The sequence below is a fragment of the Taudactylus pleione genome, unplaced genomic scaffold (genome assembly GCF_031769625.1).
Source record: "Taudactylus pleione unplaced genomic scaffold, aTauple2 ptg000610l, whole genome shotgun sequence".
Lineage (NCBI taxonomy): Eukaryota > Metazoa > Chordata > Amphibia > Anura > Myobatrachidae > Taudactylus > Taudactylus pleione.
The window spans coordinates 112,575-136,213 of NW_028285012.1; the positions used below are offsets into that span (position 1 = coordinate 112,575).

Here is a 23,639-nt window from a genome sequence, read left to right on the forward strand (position 1 = left end):
GAAGTGTCGGCCTGCAGCTGTCCGCACAGATCAGCTGACCAGTGTTTGCAGAAGCAGCATGCAGGCAAGTTTAATTTAGTTTAGTTTCTATTAGAGCTATTTATGAGCTGTGATTAGCATGTGGTCGATTTAGGCATACAGGCTGATCACAGAAGTGCAGGGGCATTGACGCCAGCACATGCGCATTCTCACTAGATTTTTTGTGAAAAAGACCAGAGAAGTGCGGGGCGTGGATTTGCATGGACAAAGCTTTCTTGCATGCTCTGTGCCAGGATGCGAATTATAATACATTCATGCGATATTTGCAAATATCACATTACGGATATATTCACATTTTTGGCATCACAACTGCAATTTTCAGATTGTGATAAATATGCCTAAATGTGAGTATATGAAAATGTGCACGGATATCCCTGATGATAACCATATGGATAGATAATATCAGATGATAGCGGCCAACACTATATTCCCTAAAGTATTTTATGCTTACACAAAGGTAACTTGGTATTCAGCACATATGAAATTATTTTCCTCTTATGGTAAGAGCAAAGGATCCGGTTTGCTGATATCTGGGTTGCGGCATTCGACGCACAAATCATCAAAACTTTATTGTTCTCAGGTTCATGTACGGTTTAATGCCGGGAAATAGAATTGTCCATGTCAACATAGTGTAGATTTACTTTTTATAGTATCCAAAAAATTACTGATATGCCAGAGCATGCAACAATAAAACAGTGTCATTCCAATTATGGAAGGTTTATTACTTCTTTGTTACACCTGACAAAAATATGCAATTGTTGTTGTTTTTGTTGTATTTGAGTGCATATAATGGTAGAGCAATTCAATGGCTTTTCAGTGGGTGAAAGGCAGCTTCAAAGTTTTCCTCATCCTATGCAAGTGATTGTCGGAAGATGCTGAGAACTATAGTTTAATAGTATACTTAAGCACACTTTAATATGTTTATTTTGTATTTTCCTAAAATGTTAATATTCTTTAAAAAAAAAAAAAAAAATGTATTAAATTGATATTAAATGTTAAATAAATAAATTAAGCAGAATTGGCAAATTAAACTTGTATTAATAAAATTATACTAATAATAAGTGATGGATGTATAATATTGCATTGCAAAACTTTCCCTAGCTTTAGTAAAGCTTGCTATAGTTTGCCATTGTTTTGTCTTCCATAATATCCACTCCCAAACACACCTTAATTGAAATATGGATTGTTTATCCATGAGCAGAACATAGGATAAATGGTGCCTGCAGTAAAGTGCTTATGACCTAAGTAAATTCACATGTGTTTTTATGAGGATGTAGTTTACATACCGGCGGATGGGATGCCGGCAGTCGAAATATCGATGCTGGAATCCCGCTGCCCGGCAAAATGCAGATGCCGATATTCCAAAGGGGATCAGGATACGGGCGTCTGCATCGCCACCGCCGGAATTCCGAACGAAGGATCCGGGTAAGTATCAGCGTGTAAGCAAGGGATGGGGGGGAAGTGTTAGGCTTAGGGACCCCCAGGGAGGGTTAGGTTTAGGCACCACTAATGGAAGGTTAGGGTTGTGGGGGGGGGGGGGGGAGGGGGGAGGGATAGGGTACTTACCAGCCTCAGTCGGGATTTTCAATAGTCGTGCTTCCGGGGTCGGGATTTGAACCGGCGGCTATTGTTTCATACCCAACCTGTGTTTATGTACAAGATTAGGATACCTCTTCAAATTGAAGCCCGTTACTGACTCTAACTATAAGTAAACAAGGAAGAAATAGGTGGTCACTGTTGTATGCTTTGAAATATCATTCCTAAAAAAATATGCAGACTCATTAAAGCTAGGCAATGCGGAATACCCATGAAAAATATACACGTTCGAGATCAATTAAAGTAAACCATATTTCACTGTCTGTACATCTAAGGGATGCCTTACAAATGGGGGCCAATACATCTACAGCCTCTAGTTCCTCATTCTGCCGATCCGCTGCCATCAATGTTTGGCGATCCATCGGCGGATCGGGGGAAATTCAACATGTTAAAAATCCCCGATTGTGACCATTTTCGGGTTGGGATCTGGGAATCAAGTTTGTTGACTTTCCCCGGTTTGCTGACCCCAAGGAATCGGGCAATCCATCTCAGATGTGTGGGCCCCTTTAGGCGTAACCTAAACCATAGACAGTTGATGTTGAGTATACACATGGTTTAGTGTTTTTATATGGGTGTGAGTCATTAACTGCAATGGAACTTTGTTCACAGAATACAGCCCTCTTAAGTTGGGTACACTATATGGCGGTGCGACCTTGTGATGCAGTGTAACGGTACATCACGTCGCTGTACACACTACACAATCTGGCGCAATGTGTCGTTAAATGCTGCATTTAACAACACCACGTCAGTTGTAGAATCTTTCCATCTGATGTGCAACACAGAAGATGTGACAATTCAGTTAACGACGGCAGTAAAGGACGGATCGGGCATACATACTATACGATGTGTACGATAGTTTCTACGCGGATCGGAAAGATATGTATACTGTGTACCCAGCTTTAGAGAGTCAATCCTTGTATAAATTCTAATCGCAGCAGCGGGATGCGTTATTAGTAACACGGTTGGAATAACCAAAAGATTATGGAAATTAGGCCAAGAGGGGAGAGATTTAACCCCACTCCCATCCCACGCATTTGCCTTCCTTTATCCCACCTGTTCTAGACACAATGAAGCAAGGAACATTTGAATTTAGCTTTATTATGTTTTAAAGCAGCTGAAAATGTATGTGTAGCTTGCAGTAACACAGACCATTCTCTTTTTCCAGGTTGGGCTCACGTGGTATGTGCACTATATATTCCAGAGGTCCAGTTTGCAAATGTTTCTACAATGGAGCCTATTGTGTTACAGTCAGTGCCACATGAAAGATACAATAAGGTAAAAAATCTCTACCTGCTACAGTTTGGAGGAAGTGTGTGCGATGTCTTACATAGAGATCAGCACAGAATATGGAGACTGGCAGTGGAGTTAAGCTGGGTACACACTGAGACAATGTCTGCATGAAATGTCGTATCCGACCGAATCAGAACGACCTATCGACCGCATCGCTCAGTGTGTACGGCCAATATGCACGCTCTCCCGCGGTCGCATGCAGTATCGTCCGGTCGGCTGTGCTGCACGTCCACCCAGACTATATCGCATGCAGGTAATGAAGGACGGAACGAGGGATTTTTCCGTTGTTCATTATTTCGTTCTAATGTGCCGACATATTATCCTGGTTCACATCGCTCAGTGTGTACCCAGCTGTAGCTCTGGAAAGTGGCATTGCTCCAGCTATGAGACTTTTATGAGACAGTTAATATATATATAAAAAAAAACACATTTATTTCTATACAGATCGCTAGAAGCTTAATCATTTAAAAATTGCTACAACTTTAAAATGCTAAAGATAAATTAACAGAGTTGAATGAACCTGTATGTAAACCCACCCTTTAGCTTGAGGGTAAACAATGTGGCTTTTTGATATTCTTCAAATGAAGACATTACTATTTTAATCCATCATGAGCCTTGAGGGGAATTTGGTGGCAATTCCACAATAATTTTTTTATTTTTTTTTGTTTTACGGTAAAAAGAGTCTTTGTGTTCTCTTTTATCCTTACTTTTTTTTTTTTCTTCAAGCTGCTATTAACAAAATTATGTTCTCATGTTGTTAGCAAGGCAACAGTCATTGCAAAGATTATATTTATATGGGGTCAATTCAATTACCCGCCATGAGTAAGTGCGGCTATATGCCACACTTACGGCACCTACAGACTTGTGGATTTTTGTTCGCAGCCCCATAGGACTGCGTACAAAAATCCACGACTCCGGGACGAGATTGGAGGGGTATGGTGGTGGGGAGTTGCTTAGCCTTAATGATGTTTCTACACGGTCACAATTGTAATTGAATTGACCCAAAGCACATTGGCCCTTCCCATTTCTCCTGCCATCATGTACAGGGAGTGAAGGCTCTGCCTCCGAATTCAGGTGTCTTTCACGAACAAGTATGTTACAGCTGAGAGACTCTGATTTTGGAATAGTAGCCACACAAGTTTTCCCCACAGAGAGATTTTGTAAATGGGAAAACAAGTTTATAGGAGGACAACCTACTATTCTTCATATTAAGAAAAAAAAAAAAAAAGTACTAAACTTGTGATTGAATATTTTGAAAAAGAGAAAATTTATATTTACACAGATCACCTTTATATTAACACTTACTTTTTGGCTGAGATATGTTTTTAATGTTTGATAAATATGCCTCTCTGTATTAATCAGTACGGAGCTCTAGTGCCGGGAAAGGCATTCCCGTTTCAAGGGGTGGTAGGTAGCCTGTGTAATAAGTATACTGCCGTGATACATGTCCAGTTCTCACCAGAATGTCAATAACACATCAAATAATTTTTTAAGACTGCTTTAGTCATAAAATCTAAATTACTTTTTTTTTTTTTTTTAATAAAATTAACATTTCAATTATAACATTTTAAACCATTTTTATAGTTGTTCTTTTATTTTATTTTTTTTATTTCCCCTTCCCTCACGTTTTCATTTGTGGAACAGAAGCACAAATCAGGGATCGCAATATCTCTGAGCATGCATGAAACATCAAACCTGGTCACGTATGTGCGTGTCTGTAAAATGTGGGCAGTTAACCCTCCCTGATCCGGGCCAGGGGCGCATTGGATTAGCTGTCTTTGCACTAGGCAATTGATAAATTAATCAGACTTGTTGCCGTGATGGTCCTTTCAGTAGTAAATTGACCCGAGAATGGGATGCAAACCTTTGCCTCCAATCAGACAATAGCATTCATTGGTCTAGTGTAAATTACAGAAGGAAAGCAAATTTCATTCATTCATTAACAAATGTCGTGTTATGGTTAGTGTACATCATCTCTTTTCTATTATGTTGGTAACTGACCTCGATGGATGCAATGGAGAAAAGTAACATACAGGCTTGTCTCTATCAATCAGTAACTTCTGAACAAAGTAACCCTTTGATATTGCTATGCACTGGTTTAATCTGGTTTATTTTGGTAACTTATTGCGTGTAAACCCTGTGCTTTAACTCAGAGCACTAACATGACCGCATGAAAGGGTTAAAATGTAAGTAGCAATTGGGTAGGGTCAGCCAGTGAACAAACATTTTCAGGTTTAATACAGTATGTTACATTTTAGTGCATGCAATCTTAGATTAGATCTGTTGACTATATTTTATTGATGCAAGTCATACAATTCATTTGTTCATTTGCTAGCATTGTGCTTTCATTCACTGGTACTTTGTACACCTCTCCTGTATTTTGGTTGTAAAATTCTAACTATTACTTAAATATTTAAACCAAAAATGTATTTTAAAAGTATACATAGTTTGTTGTTTCTTCTACATACACCATCCCCTTTAAATATGAGAATTCCCTTAACCGTCCATTCATTGGACGATTCACCCTACATCACACCATTTCTCTATGCAATATTTTTTAGAATTTTTCTTTTTATTCACACGTCTTCCCAGTTAGGAATTTCGGGATATTGGAGATTTACCATACGATTAGACTAGTGCATGTGATTTTTGTTTTTAACTTGCTGAAGACTGCTGACTTTAACCTTTTCTTAATGTGTGAGTTATGTGTATTTCTATTTGGGATATTTTGGATTTTGAGAATATAGCAAAAATATTCCAATTATTATTATCATTTATTTATATAGCGCCACAAGTGTTCCGCAGCGCCTTACAAAGTACATAAATAAGTAACCAGCAACTTGGAATACAATGCAGGACACTGACATAGATAATAAACATAGCTATATATTAGCAACCTTTACACCCACATAAGCAGCCCAGTGTTAGTTGCCCTAATGGGGAGTAAAGATGCGTACACACACGATTTTTTGAACGATTTCACTATAACGACGTTGTTATCGTTCAAAAAAAATCTTATTTTTTAGCCTGAACAATTATCGTTCATGTGTTTGTAGTTTGTTGTTCATCGTCCATTCTGACTAAACAACTTAACGATTTTCGTTAAGGGAAAGTTACAAAAATCGTTCATTACATTTTCTAAATAAACGATTTTAGTAAACGATTTTCGTTCATTTTTTTCAAGGGAAAAATGAACGAAAATAGTTTACTAAAATCGTTCATTTAGAAAATCGTTGTGCGTGTATGCAGCTTTAGAGATGAATGAAAATACAGTAGGGAGAAGCACAAGAGGGTAGAAGGCCCTGCTCGAAAGAGCTTACATTCTTCACAGTTAATTAGTGAAACGAACTATTTTAGATATTGACAGAATTTGCCAGGCTGGTTCTTGGCTTTTAAAAGGGTAGAGAAAACTATGCAAATAAATGATTAGAACTGTGTTTCTATTTTTATAATGTTTAAATTAATTGGTAGCTAATGACATAATTTTTTTTCAAAGCCATTTAAACCTTCATTTGTTTTTATTTTGGAATATAGAGAATTTAATTTTAATAATCCTATTGCAGGCTTTGTTTACATTCTATAAAGTGTTAAGCTGGGTACACACCATATGGCGGTGCGACCAAGCGATGCAACTGGCGATGTAATGACACATCGCGCCCCGCTGCCCGATCTGGCATACGATGACTCAGTGTATTGTTACATGCTGCCTGTAACTACACCGCATCAATCATTGCATCGTCCTATCTGCAGGACAGCTGGGAACGACGGACGGGCACACACTATACGATGGGTACGCTATATTGTTTCGATCAGTATCGATACTTTGTATAGTACGTACCCAGCTTTGGACTGCAGTGGTAGCTACAAAAACATGCCACATGACAGGGTAGCTACAAATAAATTACAGCTGAACTGTGTGAAGAAACCCATTGTAAAACTCATACATGCATTAAACAGGAGGTAGTTGAAATCCAGGCTGTTGGCGTTCTGAATGCTGGCACTGGAATCCCGACGTCAGTCAGAATCCTGGCGCCGGCATCCCGACCGAAAGTGTGGTTAGGGGGGGAGGGGTTAGGCACTAGGGGGGAGGGGTAGGATTAGGTTTAGGCATTAGGGGGGGAGGTTAGGGTAGGGTTAGGACACTTACCTACAGGTGTCGGTATCCTAACCCTGTTGGGATGCCGGGGTTGAGGTTCTGACTGCCGGGATCTTTAGTGCCGGTATCCTTTACCCAAACCCCTTTAAACATGTAGTAAGCATTGTTATGGAGTTTGCATACAAATACTAGAAACATAGAATTTGACGGCAGATAAGAACCACTTGGCCCATCTAGTCTGTCCCACTTTTAAACATATTATTACCTCAACCCTTATTGATCCTTACTTCTTCTGAAAGATATCCTTATGTCTATCCCATGCATGTTTAAAATGCTCTACTGTCTTAGCCTCTACCACCTCTGATGGAGGGCTATTCCACTTGTCCACTACCCTTTCTGTGAAGTCATTTTTCCTCAAATTTCCCCTGAACCTACCACCCCCCAGTTTTAGAACATGTTTTCTTGTTCTAATACTTCTCTTTCTTTGAAGAACGTCTCCTTCCTGCACATTGTTAAAACCCTTTATATATTTGAATGTTTCTATCATGTCTCCCCTTTCCCTTCTCTGCTCCAAACTCAATAGGCAGATGATCCGAATTCAGGTGGTCACTACTTCTGCAATGTATTGATGTCTTCTGAGACCATTAATGGATTGAGGAATCTGTTTCTTACATTACAAAACTTTTCAATGCTAGCGGGACACTAGTGGTAATGTCCTATATTGGAATTGTCAGGGGTCTTAAGAGCGCTCATGCAGTTTGCAGTTATGTTAATCTAATTACACTATAGAACAGAAATGTGGGAGAACTGCTGGAGCTGGCAGCAGATCAGCATTGGTCATTAGAGGCATAGGCTCCTGTACCTGACACTACTGCTGAGGCTTTGCACGGGAGACATTTTATGCTGCTGTTCAAACTTTAGGCTCAGAGGAGTAATCTGACTTGTACAGAAATATAGCAGATCATAAAGTACACTCCTTTTGTGTGATAGACACCCCTGTGGAACAGTTTGAGGAATTACTGCGTTTTCCGATGTAGAAACCAGTTGTATACACTGAAGTAGTAATTAGTCAGTGGCAGGATGTTTTACTGCTATGTACACACAACTGTTTCTTTTAGTTTTTTTGGGAGGTGGGGGGGGGGCTGCTATATGTATTTTGAGCCTTGAGGGGGGAACACCTGAAAAAGGAAGCAGAGATTCAATTGTAAAGTCCCTCAGGCCTCATGCTTAGGGGCTGTGGTAGAGTTGACCAAGAGGTGAGCACCATTTGGGTGGTCCTGAAAATAGTAATCTTTTTAATCCCTATCAGTATGTCAGTATTGTCATTACTCACCCTCAGATGAACACAGAACAACACACCTATTACCATTCGCTGTCGCACTGCGTTCCAATCTGTCTCTATTCTCACACGACGTTATATTCCTGCGAACGCACTGATACGCAAGTAACAAATGTATGTAGGTTTCTCTGCATGCACTCCCTGTTTACATTTAATATACAGTAAAGGAACATTTATTCTCAGTATAGTGTTCGTTTGTATTCTATGCCTTTGTAATAATATGCACACGTGTTCTGATCAGTTGTAATGTAATCCATACATAACGTAATAAAATATGATATGGCCGATTTTAGATTAATCATAACGACCAATCGCGTGCGGTATTTGTACGATGACGATGCACTGTCTTAAATCTGCATTGTAGATCTTATGGAAAAACGGTAAGATTACGATCTATATGTACGATGTACGAGGTCTTGCAAAATCCCCGCTCCCCCCTCCATTTTATGAGAGACGACACATCGGTATCTTATACAATCGTACACCATTTGACCAAATCGTATAGAGAATTTCAGGGGAAATCGTACAACACATCTTAACGTTAGGAAACCGCACAGTGTGTGGCCGGCTTTAGCGTTGAAAACATTGACATTTACAGCCCACTTGTTTCCTACAGGCAGTCAAGGCAGCTCATTTTGGGTAGAATATATTCATTAGATCATAGAATATGAATTCACTGGGGTCATTCATGGCAGCCATTTTGTGGACTGTGCTAATTTTCATTAGAATGCAGCTACTTCATTCGCTAGAAACCAGTGATGTCATGGAGGCCCAGATATTGGCTCCGCCTACAGAATGACTCCATGTAGGTGACAGGTGCACTTGAAAGGGTTTATTTTCACCTTTATATTTAAGTAAATATCAGGAAAATATGAGTAGCAGTCAATCAGTATAAAAAGCTGGTTTCTCTTTGAATTTACATAGATAATATCAGTGGCAGCTTCTTTATTACATGGTGAGGTCTAAGATTGTAGCTGCATAAAGATCAAACTATGCTAAATGATTATAGAATAGAATGCTTTGTTTCTGTACATGTGGTTCGCATGCCTTGTTATCAGTCCATTATGTGTGTGATGTAATGGTCTTTAAATGTGGGTACACATCAGACAACCCACGATGCAACAGACAACCTATTGTGCGATCCGTACACACCGCACGATCTGGGGAACGACTGCTCGATATGTCGTTCACCTGCCGCATCAAAACGCATGGGGTTGTTCATCAAATGTACAGATAGAGCAGCATGTACTGCAGATCTGCTGATGCGGTGAAGGACCCCGGCAGGGCGCGCAAGGCCCGACATAGTGGGTGCACGATATTTGGGCCTGATCCGCCGCATGGGGCCACATATCCTCTGTGTACCCACCACAAGGCCCATCCTTTTAGTAAATCCGCACCTATAAATACTTATTGAATATACTTAATGGCCTTTTTATGCTTTCCCCATGCTAGTGATGGCATTTTCACCCTCCAGATTTCTTTGCACCCATCTGTAACACTTACTAAATAAATTGCGTCCTCCACCCTTTTCTCCCCTGAGCTTTCAATGTCTTTGTATTCATTCCATTGCCCATTGCCAGATTGTGCATGGATACAAAAAGCAAGGCATTTAGTACAAGTTGCAGGATGGCAATGTATACATGCACCAGGCTCTTGCTGCATCACAGAGTTGGCACTGGTTCATAGGACGGCAGCAGAGCGATGGCGTTTTCGTAGCTGGAAAGGAGACTGCCCCCCAGAGGACTTCTCTGTATTAAGGCTAAGTAACATAGCGGGCACAACATTTTCTGACTCAAATGGAGCAGGAGACAAGACAAGCAGGAATAAAACATACAAAGTTACAAAAGTAACATGACAATAATCCTCATGTCACAGCCTGCTTGTGACAGGTCCTCTGTACATAAATGTAATGGGAAAGTCCATAACATCAGCGTTGTCCAGCCATCACTGTGTAATTGGCATTCATTACATATTCTCCGTGCAGTTTCCCCTGTGCCCATCAGCGGCACTAGGAATAGAGAATGGGGTGGGGGGATGCCATATTTGACAGCAGAGATCCCATCTCCACGAATTGCAGCAGGATTAAAGCCTGGGGTTAGTTGTGGCTCCTTTATTTGACAGCAGAGGTACCAAAAGCGCCAATTACGTAGAGTTAATTGCAGTCCCCATTTCTATCAGTCTTGCTTTCAGCACCCTGAGATTTGTGTCAGAATTATATTTGTTAGATTAACCTCCACTCTTGTGTTTGTGTGTTTCTTAGTTATTAGTGAAAATGATTGTTTCTCAAAGAAAATATAATTTATAGATACATTGAAGGGGTGCTATGAAAGTGATTGAGAATCTATGTGGAGACCTGACCATAGGACCATGATGTATTCTTTAGTGAGTGTTTGTGTGACCTGGGCATTACCATAATAAATGCAATATACACTGCTGTCTCTATTCTGACAATCGGTATGGTGAGACGTGTGAGGTAGTGGAGGTGTAAAACATACATAGGGTGTAGTGATTATATAGAGCTATTATAATATCCCACTTAATTATTATTAATAGCTTCTTATATAGCGCAGCATATTCCGTTGCGCTTTACAATTGGAAACCGTAGTAGAACAAAACTGGGTAATAGCAGACAGACGACATCATCTATATATATATTTTTTTTATTACCTTTCCTGTGCCTTATTGTGACAAATACTATAGAACCTTATACCGACCTCTCTCCCCCCAATACCTATTCTTTTAAAATGAACAACCACAGAAAAAAAAAAAAAAATCCTATATTTCCCATTGATCTGGTCACCACATCATTTTGATTGCATCACATATGGGCTTATTGCATGAAAGACTACAGGATCTTGTCTTAAAGCCGTTTATTAAAATTCCTTATGTCGCAGCCACTGTTTCTCGGACCCTTCATATTATTGCTGCTAATCTGACGCCGGACTAGACAGCAACAGGAAATGAGGGAATCTGGGCTGTAGACGGGGGAAGAGCAGTGGCTCCCCTTTGATGTGTGCAGGAATATGCATGGATTGTCATTGATAAATAAACCTGCCCAGATCACCAGCACAGACTTCAGACACAAAGAATTTACCTCCCAACAAATAGACCTGGGGACCTTGGAAAGGGAAACCGAACAAAGGGGGCGAGGGAGATTCTATTAACCCCTAAATGGTTCAGCACAATACAAAAGCAGTTTATTTTTCCAGGGGATATTTAACCTATTTACTGCCGAGCTCAGCCATATGGCGCTGTGAATATATTCACTTTTGTAAAGGGTGTATTTATGCTTATGTGGTGGTTTTCCCACTTAACTTCCCTGCAAGATGTATAATAAGATAATATTCTATGCGCTGTCTAATCATTAAAAATCGATACTTTAGTAATAATATATGCATTGTAAAAATGGTGACAAGTTTTGAATAGCTTATAGTGCAGAAAACGAGTCAATAGCCTTGTTTGTTGGTACATGGTGACTTTCTAGATCAGATATATATAGATATATACACATCGCATTTATGCATGAATTTGTTATGCATTTATTCATGTGTTGTTTTTTTTTTGTTTTTTTTTATCCCTCTCCCCTTAAAAATTGATGTGCACTTTAGACAACACAGGACGTTATCTTGTTAAAGCCAAACACATGGGAATGCTACTAAGCAGCATCTCATTGTGTTTAACACATTTTAAAATTTAAATGAATGTTTTCAACTAAGTTGATACATATCAGACACCTTAAAATAAAACTAAAAACCCCACTGTAGCGAAAGTTGAATGTAAGATGAAACAAAACGCACAACTGTGAATCTCTATATGTACACAGCCTAAACGTGGGATCTTCTGTTTATGATTTTGTGGTTTATATAATAGGTTTTTTGATTGAAGGTTGAGTGTTGTAACACCTTTTAATTTGTTGTGTTTATTATGTTATATATGTTCAAGGTATTTATTGGTCCAGGGGTGTGTTGTAGGTGTGTTTAAAATGTGTTTTTTTTTTGTTTTTTTTTCTCCCCAATGTTAGTAGTTAGAGTTGTATGGAGATTCTCCTGGCTTGCATTGCTCTTGTGGCCGGGCTGCATCTATACACTGCGTCTTCTTATCTCGTGATACCAGGGAACACACTTGGGCTAAGTAATACTTTTGGCAAGTGTAAGGTATATGTATATACATTTAATTCAAAAAGCCCACTGAAGAGGAATCCTTCATTTCCCCCCATTTCAAGTCAGGCCAAGTGCAGCCATTTACACACAAACGTGGGAAAGTCTGTAACACAGATTTGGGGCATACAAGTGATTTCTGTCTCATAAAGGGCTAGACCTAGCCTAGAGGCCTCGAAAAGGGAAGGCTGCATGTAAGCCAGGGCTACAATGAAGGCAGAGACCTGTGTAACGCTACCCTGCCAAGCCTCACTGCCTTCATCGGCAGCCAAGGGGTTAAATCCTTTCTGGACAGTGAAACCTGTAGTAGGCCTGAGGTGTCCTCTTCCCGTGGGAATGCGGCACTCTTTGCCCCTTTTGCATGGCTCTGAACCAACCAAACAAGTGAACTCCCCAATCACTGGCTTCAGTGCTCGCTTCCTTACAGCCGATTCAGTTGACTGGCTGGGAGGATTTATTTATTGGAAGCAGTTTTGTCTTCACATGATCGGGGACCCACAATATTTCATTGTCTGACTAACTGGAAATCTAGTCTCTTATTGTCCCAATCCTCCTCTAAGCAGATTTGACTGCCGAAACAGCAGGAGACCTTTCCATTACTCCAGTGCCTATAGTAATAAAGTGTGCATTACAATAGTATACATACTCCATCGTCATAATTTGCATTATTAACAATTTAATAAAAATTCATGCCTTATGACACACGTATATAAATCTACCTTTTCTCCCATTGCAGTGATCAAGTATAGAATACATGACCGTCTCAGCTTGCTCTTTTCAGGGCCTTCCTGGCTTAGTACTTCCAGCTGTTTCCCTGATTGCTTTTAATACCCATCCCCCTCTAGCTTGTTATCACTTAGAGGCTACACATGACACTGCTCACCTCCTACCTTCCCCCCACATCCTCCATTATGTGCACTGAATTCTAAGTCACACTGGCTCCTTAACCCTTGTGCGCACACTCCTCACCAGTAATGTACGATTTATCACACGCGGACTGCGCTAAATTGCAATCCTCCGAGGCGTAAGCACTTACAAGTGGTCCCGCTACATGTTGTATGGATATGTATAGCTTTTGTAATGTGCATTAGTCCCTTCCTCCATATTATGGGGGGGGGCAGAAGCAGACTTCCAGCCAAATTGTGTTTTTAGTAGTTTACTTTAACAATGTGTTGAACTATTGTGTGTCTTTCTCCTGTGTTCTTGGCTGGCAGAATAACAATATACAGGGGTAAGCAATATGGGAGCGAAAACTCAGTTTTTGCGTTAATATCACACCTATGACATGATTATCGCAGGTTTTAGTTTTACACCGTATTCAATTTCAAAGACTTTTCGCAGGTTCGAAAAGTCTTTGATAAAAAACGGGGATAACTTTTCACCATTTAATAGGTGTCGAAAAAAAGTGCAGAATTGGGGTTTAGGGGTGCAGGCTTAAAAAAAATAGCCTGCACCCCTGGGAATGACATTTAAAAAAAGAACTGTGCCAAAAAAAGTTAAAAAAAAAATAGGGACACCCCAAAAAATGTGGCAGGTGTTTTCTAGAATAGATTTATAGCGGCAGGTGCACAAATGCAGAATTTTTAAAAACTTACTTTAGGGACATCAAAATATGCTATTTCCCATTTTCATGTACCCCAAATTTGATGGGACCACTTAAAAAAACGAAAAAAATAACCTAAGTGCTCTTCTGCAACACTTCTTCAATGTCGGGAAAAAAACACCTGCTGCGGCTATTTAAATCCCCGACTTTCATTTACAGGCTAAAATGGGGGTACCCATAGTGATCCCCCATGTTTTTACAACTTTAGGGGGGTCCTACAATTTTTTTTAAGGAAAATTTCGTAACTTTACGCAAATCCCACTTCGCCAGGTCCCGTTTTCGTTAGTTTCATATTGAATACGGGGATATGCGGGCGCGCGCCCAATACTTTATCCCAGGTAAAATCTCCGATATGAAGCGTAAACTTCGACAGCGAAGTTTACGTTTCATATTGAATTCCCCTCTTAGTGTTGGTATTCCCCATATCACCACGACTGGTACATGAAGTAAAGATATCACTAATGCTGGGCATACACTGCCAGACAAAATGTCTGTCAGACCGACAGACATTTTATCTGGCTGCCTGCCAGCCGCAGATGTCGCCGGCATACACTGTGAGAGAAATCTCACAGTGTATAACCCGACATCCGCGCTCCGCCCCCGGCTGAGGAGACATTTCCCTGTTCCTTCCGTAGGAAGGAACACAGGAAATGTCTGTCTGTCGGCCGCGCTGGGCATACACTGCCCGATGCGGCCGACAGTTTCCCGGGTAAATATCGCATCGGACGGGCATGCTGGACAATCCAGCATGCCCGACCGAGCAATATTTAACCCTCGGTCGCCCGCATACACGCTGCAATTATCGCGGCGAACCGCCGATATCGGGCGGATCGTCCCGATAATTGCAGAGTGTATGGCCAGCATAAGCATAGTTGTTATAATAATTTTATAATATTTACACATTAACAGCACTTTTACACTGCAAAACATGCTATATGCTTTACCCCCTCCCCCCATATTCTGCCCACAGGTTACTAGGAGATTGAAACAAATTGGTAATAATACATTTACATACACAAATGGAAATGTAGATTTAGTGGGGAAACAATGGTGGATATTTAACTGTAGTTCATACTCTATATTGTGTGCGAACAGCCTACTTCTGATCACATTCCATAAATCCAATTCATTAGCTCTCCGTATGCTAGATAAATCTATGGGATTACTATACAGCAATGGTTCCCAACCACGGTCCTCAAGGCACACTAAAGCTGGCCACACATCTAAAGATTATCTGTCCAACCAGCCAACTAGTTGATTGGTTGGAATGAAAATCTGGTAAGGTATGAAAGCAAATGACAATCAGCAATTTGCTCCCAAACGCCGGAAAATTGATAAAATCTGTTGTTTGAACAAATTGTTTAGATCAAACATTTAACAAATTGTCTGAACGACCATTTTCATCTGTTTTCTGGCATTTAGGAGCAAATTGCTGATCATCATTTACTCCCATACGTTACCAGATTTTCATTCCAACCAATCAGCTTAACAGTCCAGGTTTTGAGGATAGCCATCCTGGAGCACAGGTGACTTAATTAGTACCTCAGTTATTTTGATTTAACCATCTGTGCTCAAGCCTGGATATCACGAAAACCAGGACTGTTAGTGTGCCTTGAGGACCGAGGTTGGGAATCACTGCTATACAGGGTAAACCACTGACACACAGTTGTGTTTGAATATAAATACGTCACACACCCAAGCAGACACTAGTTGCATTATGGTAAGAGGATATGTTTAGGTGTTGTATGGTTTAAAATACTTTGTGCAATTTACTTTTTAATGATTTTAATTTGCTTTGACAATAGTTACATTTTATTTATTTATTTTTATCATCAAACCTGAATAATTAGGTTGTGGCATTAATACAATTCTTTGTTTGCCGATGTGATTATATACATATTATAGGCAGCACAGTTGGCATAGTGGTTAGCATTACTGCCTCACAGCAATGAAGTAATGAGTTCAGTTCCCAGTCCTGGCCGAATTGCGTGTAGTTTGTATGTTCCCATGTTTGCTCTGGTTTCTTCCCACATTCCAAAAACATAGTGGTAGGTTAATTGTCTGCGCCTTAAAAATGAACCCCGGGGCTATATTTACGAAACAAAAGCACATAAACTACATACCTTTTATACCACAGCTCGCCCCGTGCGTCCCAGTGTCCATCCTGGCGCAGGATGGTGACGTCACCCACGTAAGACGCGGGCCGGAGCTGCGACCATGACAACCATTGTCATGGTTGCAGCTCCGGTCCACATAGCACGCGGGTGACGTCACCATCCTGCGCCGGGGTAGTTTATTTATGTTATTCATTCTTGACAAAGGTTGAATAAACCGAAACATTGAGAAGGAATTAGTTCCATCATTCGTTTGTACATGACCTGTGAGTGCGGCCTTGACTTGGATATGTATATGGGCTTGGAATGTGGACCCTGGAGGGCACTTGGGGAAGTAAATCATTGGATATGGACCGCCGGCCTATCTATCTTTTATATATTTATTTTCCTGAAGACCGTGCTGTGTATATAAAATTGCACTGAAACGTTGAAGTTAAACCCTGTTGTCATGGTGAATTATTACAGCACATATTTAGTTTGCTCTATCTATTTTTGTGTGTGTGTGTAAATGTATATTATATATTCGTAGAGCGTGGCAGATGTGCTTTTTGTTCCTTTAAATATCAGCTGTTCTGTTTAGCCAAATCGTTTGGAAGTTCCTCACCACAATTCAGCAAAATGTTGGGATGTGATTTGCCAATGCGGACATTATCATAGTGTTGTCTATAGGATTTAATTAGGGTAGGTCTCCAACCATGATAAAGGGCACACCTGCGCCCAAAAGGAGAGTGACCCCTACCCGCATTGTGAATAGATGCCGTTCGCATGTGCACAGCATCTAGTCACCAGTCAGTAAGTGTTCTTCCTAGTAGTTCTATGGTCTTTTTTTTTTTTTAAATGCAAGGGTCATATTTCTCTATTTTGGAACATGATCTGAAAATAATAATACACAGAATTCTTAAACTGTGTAAAAATGATACACCCAATTGGGCAGGAACCTAAATCCTGAGAACCAGTGTAAAAGTCAAATTTTGATGGTCCTCAGAGTGAGACGGGATATTTGGAGGGAAGGGGCAGTTGGTTAGAGGGTCAATACAAACAGTATGCAGTATAGCTGTGTAGTGCACTATCCAAGTTACTATTGTCCAGATTAATATTTGGAGATTCAATGGTTACACTACATAATGGATATGGGATATAACCTAAGGATAACAGACAAAGACCTCTTCATAGATATTTTAGATAGTTATTGCTGTAACTTATGAAAAGCTCCTACGTGTTAGCCTGACAAGTCCACAATGGTGCATATACAAAAACCATTACATACAGTATACTCTACATTAATAATGTTTAGTATTTATATAGTTTTATTCTATGTTTGTATGTTAATGATCTGCTCATATCTTCATTATTCTTTCCTATATTACTCTGTGACTGCTTTTTCACTATAATTTGGTGGGATTTTGCTCCAAAACATATTGCTTTTAAAATATAATTGTACAGTTCAGCGGCATGTGCTGTTGACGTTGTCATAATTTTTGTTGCGTTAGAAGTGTCCTTTTAGCATTTCTATACACCCATTAGCCATAACATTAAAACCACCTGCCTAATATTGTGTAGGTCCCCCTCCTGCCACCAAAGCAGCTCTGAGTCTATCGAGCCATGGACTCCTCAAGACCACTGAAGGTGTCCTGTGGTATCTGGCAGTAAGACATTAGCAGCAGATCCTTTAAGTCCTGTAAGTTACGAGGTGGGACCTCCATGACTCGGACTTGATTTTCCCACAGATGCTCCATTGGATTGAGATCTGGAGGCCACATCAACAAACTGTTTGTCTTGTTCTGAAACCATTTCTAAATAAAATTTTCAGTGTGGCAGGGTACATTGTCTTGCCACTGCCATCAGGGAATACCTGTTGCCATGAAGGGGTGTACTTGGTCTGCAACAATGTTTAGGTAGGTGGTACAGGGGCTAAATAACTTCCACATGATTACCAGGACCCAAGGGTTCCAAGCAGAACATTGCCAAGAGCATCACACTGCGACCGCCGGCCCCGCCTTCTCCCCATAGTGCATCCTGGTGCTAGCTGTTCCACAGGTAAACGACGCACCCGGCTGTCCACATGGTGTGAAAGAAAACGTCAATCATCACCACCTTCCATTGCCCCATGGTCTCATTCAAACAGAAGCCCATTGTAGGCCCTTTTGGCGGTGGACAATCGTCTCTGACAGTCTGCAGCTACACAGTCCCATATGCAGCCAGCTGCGATGTTTCTCTCATAGCCAGCATTAACTTTTTCTGCAGTTTGTGCTACAGTAGCTGTTCTGTGGGATAGTACCAGATCAACTAGTCTTTCGCTCCCCACGCACATCAATCAGTCTTTGGTACCCATGACCCTGGCGCCGGTCCACTGGTTGTCCTTCCGTGCACTAATTATGGTAGCTACTAACCACTGCTTATCTGGAACACCCCACAAGACCTGCCGTTTTGGAGATACTCTGACCCAGTCATCTAGCCATCACAATTTGGCCCTTGTCAAAGTCGCTCCGATCCTTACACTCGCCCATTTTTCCTGCATCAACTTCAAGAACTGATTGTTTACTTGCTGCCTAATACATTCCACCTCTTGACAGGTTCCATTGTAACAAGATAATCAATGTTATTCACTTCACCTGTCAGTGGTTTTAATGATATCTCTGATGGGTGTATGTCACTTATTCCTCAATGCTGCATAGATCTGTTACTAGACTTTTATAACCATGTCAATTAACTGTTTCAGAAGTGTGATTTGCTACTATTCTTTTCTCTGGTCCTATTTAGACTTGCTACATTTGTGATGAGCAAGGGCGAGAGAGCAAAGCTGCTACTGGGGCTTGTATGACGTGCAATAAACATGGATGTCGCCAAGCCTTCCATGTAACTTGGTAAGTTATCAGATGTTTTTAACCATCTTGTAAGTTCCAATAGATATACCAAAAGTGGTCCAGCTGGAGAAGTGTAAGGGGTGCCAGCAGCCTTGTGTTTCTAAATGCTTTTAAGAAGACATGGTGAAAAGGAGCGCTAATCCCAGAGAGGTTGATTAAGACAACCTAGCAATACAGCATCCACCGTGATCCGACCGTAATGTGCAGTAAAACTTCTCAACAAAAAAAAGATCCCTGCTTACTGATGACTTCAGCAGCTCTCTGAAATGTGCCCAGATCCGACACCAGTCGCTCCTGTTGTCCTTTCATGTCTGCCTACATTAGCTGTATGAGAGTGAAGTACATTCCACCACGGAAATTGCTGACGTGGAAACACTCTTAAATGCATCTTCTCTGTGACATTTTGTCAGCAGTGACTGCACCAACCAGAATCGGACACGTGGGTTTATCCATTGGAGGAAGTGCAGCTTACTCAGGTTTTTAAGATGATTATTTTCCTCTATCTGTGCCTGGTAAGAGCTTTCATTGCCAGTCGCACAATTATACCGTTGGTCACCATGAAAACATTTTAGAATGGGTCAGTCCCCTTAATAAACTTAACCTAATGTCCTTTTAGGTCTAAATACAGGTACAAATAGATAAATCCCCATCCTTGGCGCAAAAAGAGCTGCCTGGCTTAGATTCACCAAAACAAAACCTCACCAAGTTTTAACACAAACTGTATGACAAAATATCATGGGACTCATAAGCTGGGTGCTTTTACAAACCGAGAGTAAATATCAACAGATAATGATAATACATCCCTTATAATGATCGAGGGAGGTATGTTGGTAGAGATAAAAATCCTTCCTCTTCGTCGTCTTCACTGAAATGCGAAGTATCATGCAAGTGACATAATCCAATATATGTGTAGCACAGTTTTTCTTCTTTCTCAAGGAGTTGCTCAATTACATTCTTAATGCTTCCACTGAGGGTAGTGTGAAAGAATCGGCGTACCCCCATCTCACAATTCTGTATGTGTTTCACCACGTATAAAGGTATCTTTACCACCCATGTGTGACCCATGTATAAAGTAGGGATGTGCAGGCTCGGATAGGTTCGAGTTTGCACGTTGAGTTCAGATTTTTCCCTCCAAAAAAACGGAACTCAGAAAGAGGCAAAACGTCATCTTGCATGGACGAACATCATCAATCCTGGACTTTTGTCCAGGAATGATGATGTTCGTCCATGCAAGATGACGTTTTGCCTCTTTCTGAGTTCCGTTTTTTTTGAGGGAAAAATCAGAACTCAACGTGCAAACTCGAACCTATCCGAGCCTGCACATCCCTAGTATAAAGTGGCCCAAAGGTATAAATATAGCGTACCACACTCACTAAAAGTGCAGAGGGTTTCAAACATGTAAAGGTATCTTTAAATCAGCATGCACTCTATAAGGTTGGAGGGCGTACCCTTCTCACGGTAGGTGTAGCTCTTTCAAAGCAAATCTCTGTATTTTTTGTATACTTCTGACAATCGTCACCAATACATAAAATTTCTCCACTTTCAATATGTAATCCAAAAAATATGACCCAGGTAGATAGTACAGCAAAAGAAAGAGAAAGAAGACTCTTTGTTGGGGGCACTCTTATGATAGTATAAGTAGATTAAAACTTAACTTTTAATATATTAGGTTTAGGATATATGGGATAGGAGGGTTATTTTTAACCTTCAGTAAAAGTTCTGACTCTGGGGAGCACCACCAACCAAGAATTAGGGAGCAATCACTACTATTGCTTAGAACCTTATGAAGTTGTTTTTTCGCATACTATAATATAATACACTCTACTGAAAAAATCTCTTATATCAAGTATACGTACAGTGCCAACCACCCCCCTCTTTGTGATTGGCCAACTTAGACTGTTTTTCTCAAGTGTGGTCCCAACTCTTCTGTTCCCAGGTAGATCGTACCAAGAAAAAACTTGGATTAAAAAATCCCTAACAAAACAGGATATCCAGAAGTAGGAAGAATGTTTAAAAAAACACATGCCCAATCAGGCGCCCTAGAAATAAAGGTTAAGGTATATTCAGTATACACAAAGCATGTACATAGCACTATACCATTGCCACTATTAGAGTTGACGTAAGCAGTGTCTCAATGTAGTATTGGGGCTCTGTGTGTGTCAGCACTACATAAGAACAAGTCCCGGCCGAGATATGGAGGCTCAAGTTGGCATATTATATTGTACACCTCGCTTTGCTCATGGTACGCTCTATAGGCAGGCTTGGACTGCAGAGCCTCACACCATGTGCTGTCCTCCTGCCATGCCAGTAATGGTAGTGGCCAGGTGCCTCTGCTCTGCCTAATGATAGGACACCCTCCTTCCTCTCTATCTTTAATCATCAAGTGGGGTGAACAATCCATGGAGCTGATGATTTTGCAGGTATCCTATTTATCGTACTTTATACCACCCTAAAGTGTAACGGTAACTTATTCTGCCCACTGTAACCTGCCTCGTTTGGCATTTTTGAGGGTGGGATGAACAATATGTGGAACTGACGATTCTGTGTTTCTGTATTTCCAAGTTTTCTATTCACCTACTTGTAACCATTGTAGCATGACCAAGATGGCTGCCTCCTTTGTAAGATGGCTTATCTCTTACCAATATAAAGTGCTTTGAGTCCTTTGGGGAAAAAAGCGGCATATAAATAAACGTAATAATAATCCCCCTTATCTCCTCCCTACGCCTGATCTTCTTATGTCTTTTAACTCTTACATTACTGAAAATGTCTCTTCCAGTAGATATGCTAGTTTTGATTTTGGGTACTTCCATTTGGTACAGTACCATATATCATTGTATCTTTGCTTCATTTTTTACTTTTTTTTTTTTTTTTCTTTGTTAATTTTTATTTTTTGCTAACCTTTTGTTGGTTACTCTTCTCATGTATTTGTTATATTAACAGGAATATTTTTCGTGCCCGTTCTGATGTTTTGTGTTTGCTCTTTTAGCGCACAGTTTGCAGGGCTTCTTTGTGAAGAGGAAGGGAATGGAGCAGACAATGTCCAGTACTGCGGTTATTGTAAATACCACTATAGCAAACTGGTAAGGATTTCAATATTCTAGTTTTAAATATTATATTTTTTTTTTTTTTAGTGTAGTGACTGTTAAATTTTTTGTTTGTGAGAGTTGAATGAATGATCCCATATGGCTGTCAGAGTTGACCAGTTAGTGTAAGGCATCACACACATGGGTCTCTTTCATGCAGCTGCGATTCCTTGCTCCTAGATACCTTACAGTGCGCAGAAAGCGCAGCTTAAACGCACCACTGTGCTCACTGGCGCTGGTCTTGCTGCCTCGCTTCTCAGTAGATGACGGGTACATGGAAAGCTTTCGTGTGTACAAACACTTAATGTAATCATCTTCTGTTTGTTTTTTTTTTCGTCAAGTGTCCTAACACGAGGGACAATGCAAAACTCAGACACGAAACCAAAAATGGGTCCGTGTTTATTATAGTACCTTGCAAAGCCCTTTGTATATGGCAGTGTAATTGTAGTACGGCTACCCATCTGTTCAGTGCCATTTAACATTTATCTTCCATGAAATACCCTTCAGGGTCATGTCCTCAGACTTCAGCCTCCACTTTCTGTTGTATGCACTTTGCCCTTCTAGGCACATTTCTGTCACTGGAATAAAGATCTTCAACTGATACGTGACGCATGTAATATGTCACCTCACTCTCAAGATTAAGAAAGTGTGATATTAATATAAGCGATGGTCCTACAGCGGTAGTAAGTTGGCCTTAGAAGTTATGTACTTAATCTCTCCACCATGTGGATTTCCAGAAATATTCCTCTGCTTATAGAATTATATTGCATATTTTGCAAGTACTAATGGAGTTTTAGGGGTGGAATTCAATTTTTTATTTTTATTTTTTCATGCCCGGCAGACACGAGTTACTAGATACCCATTGGTTTAGCGCATGTCGCATCCAAATGCACCAGGGTTATATGTGCAAAACAGCTAAACCGGACTTTTTCGCGGATTTCTGCTCACGACCTCAGCAGGCTTCTAGCAGAAATAATGGGTGTCTGTGGCACTTGTGCCCATCGGTAGAACAATTGAATAGCTCCTGCCCAAAAAACAATTGGATTCCCCCTTAGTGACTGTAGTGAGCAGCCATGATTTGGGTATAGTGAAAGCAAGGACGATTAAAAGGATGCCGTAGTAGTGAAGCTGCTTTTATATTACATAACTGTGTGTTATAACCAGATGATAGGCCGCCTCCGCCACTCACCCATTTAACCTTCTACAGATTTTCCTGTGCCAAACCCTAGATAGTCCCATTCTGTGCTCTGGCGTAGTCTGTTTCTTTATAAATAAATAAAACAATTGTATTTTATAACTCTAATGTTCTCATAAATTCTGTGAAATGTTGTAATTGATTAATTTAGTTATTTTGTTTCTGGAGGGCACAAAGATCTCACTAATGGTGCATACACACGATCAGATTTTTCCTTCAGATATGAACGATAACGATTTAAAAATCGTTCAGTCGTTCATATC

General features: G+C 40.4%; 1 protein-coding gene across 10 annotated transcripts in view; it reads left to right on the top strand.

The window, feature by feature from the left end:
- Window positions 1-23,639, top strand: part of MLLT10 (MLLT10 histone lysine methyltransferase DOT1L cofactor) — a 163,630-nt gene that overhangs the window by 38,396 nt on the left and 101,595 nt on the right. For 8 of the 10 annotated variants that reach the window (XM_088454236.1, XM_088454237.1, XM_088454228.1 and 5 more), the window contains 3 exons: window positions 2,801-2,910; window positions 18,995-19,098; window positions 22,085-22,178. In XM_088454236.1, coding sequence (XP_088310362.1) covers window positions 2,801-2,910; window positions 18,995-19,098; window positions 22,085-22,178 — 308 coding nt within the window. The remainder of the gene's footprint in view (window positions 1-2,800; window positions 2,911-18,994; window positions 19,099-22,084; window positions 22,179-23,639) is intronic. The other 2 variants (XM_088454234.1, XM_088454233.1) reach the window with 2 other exon arrangements.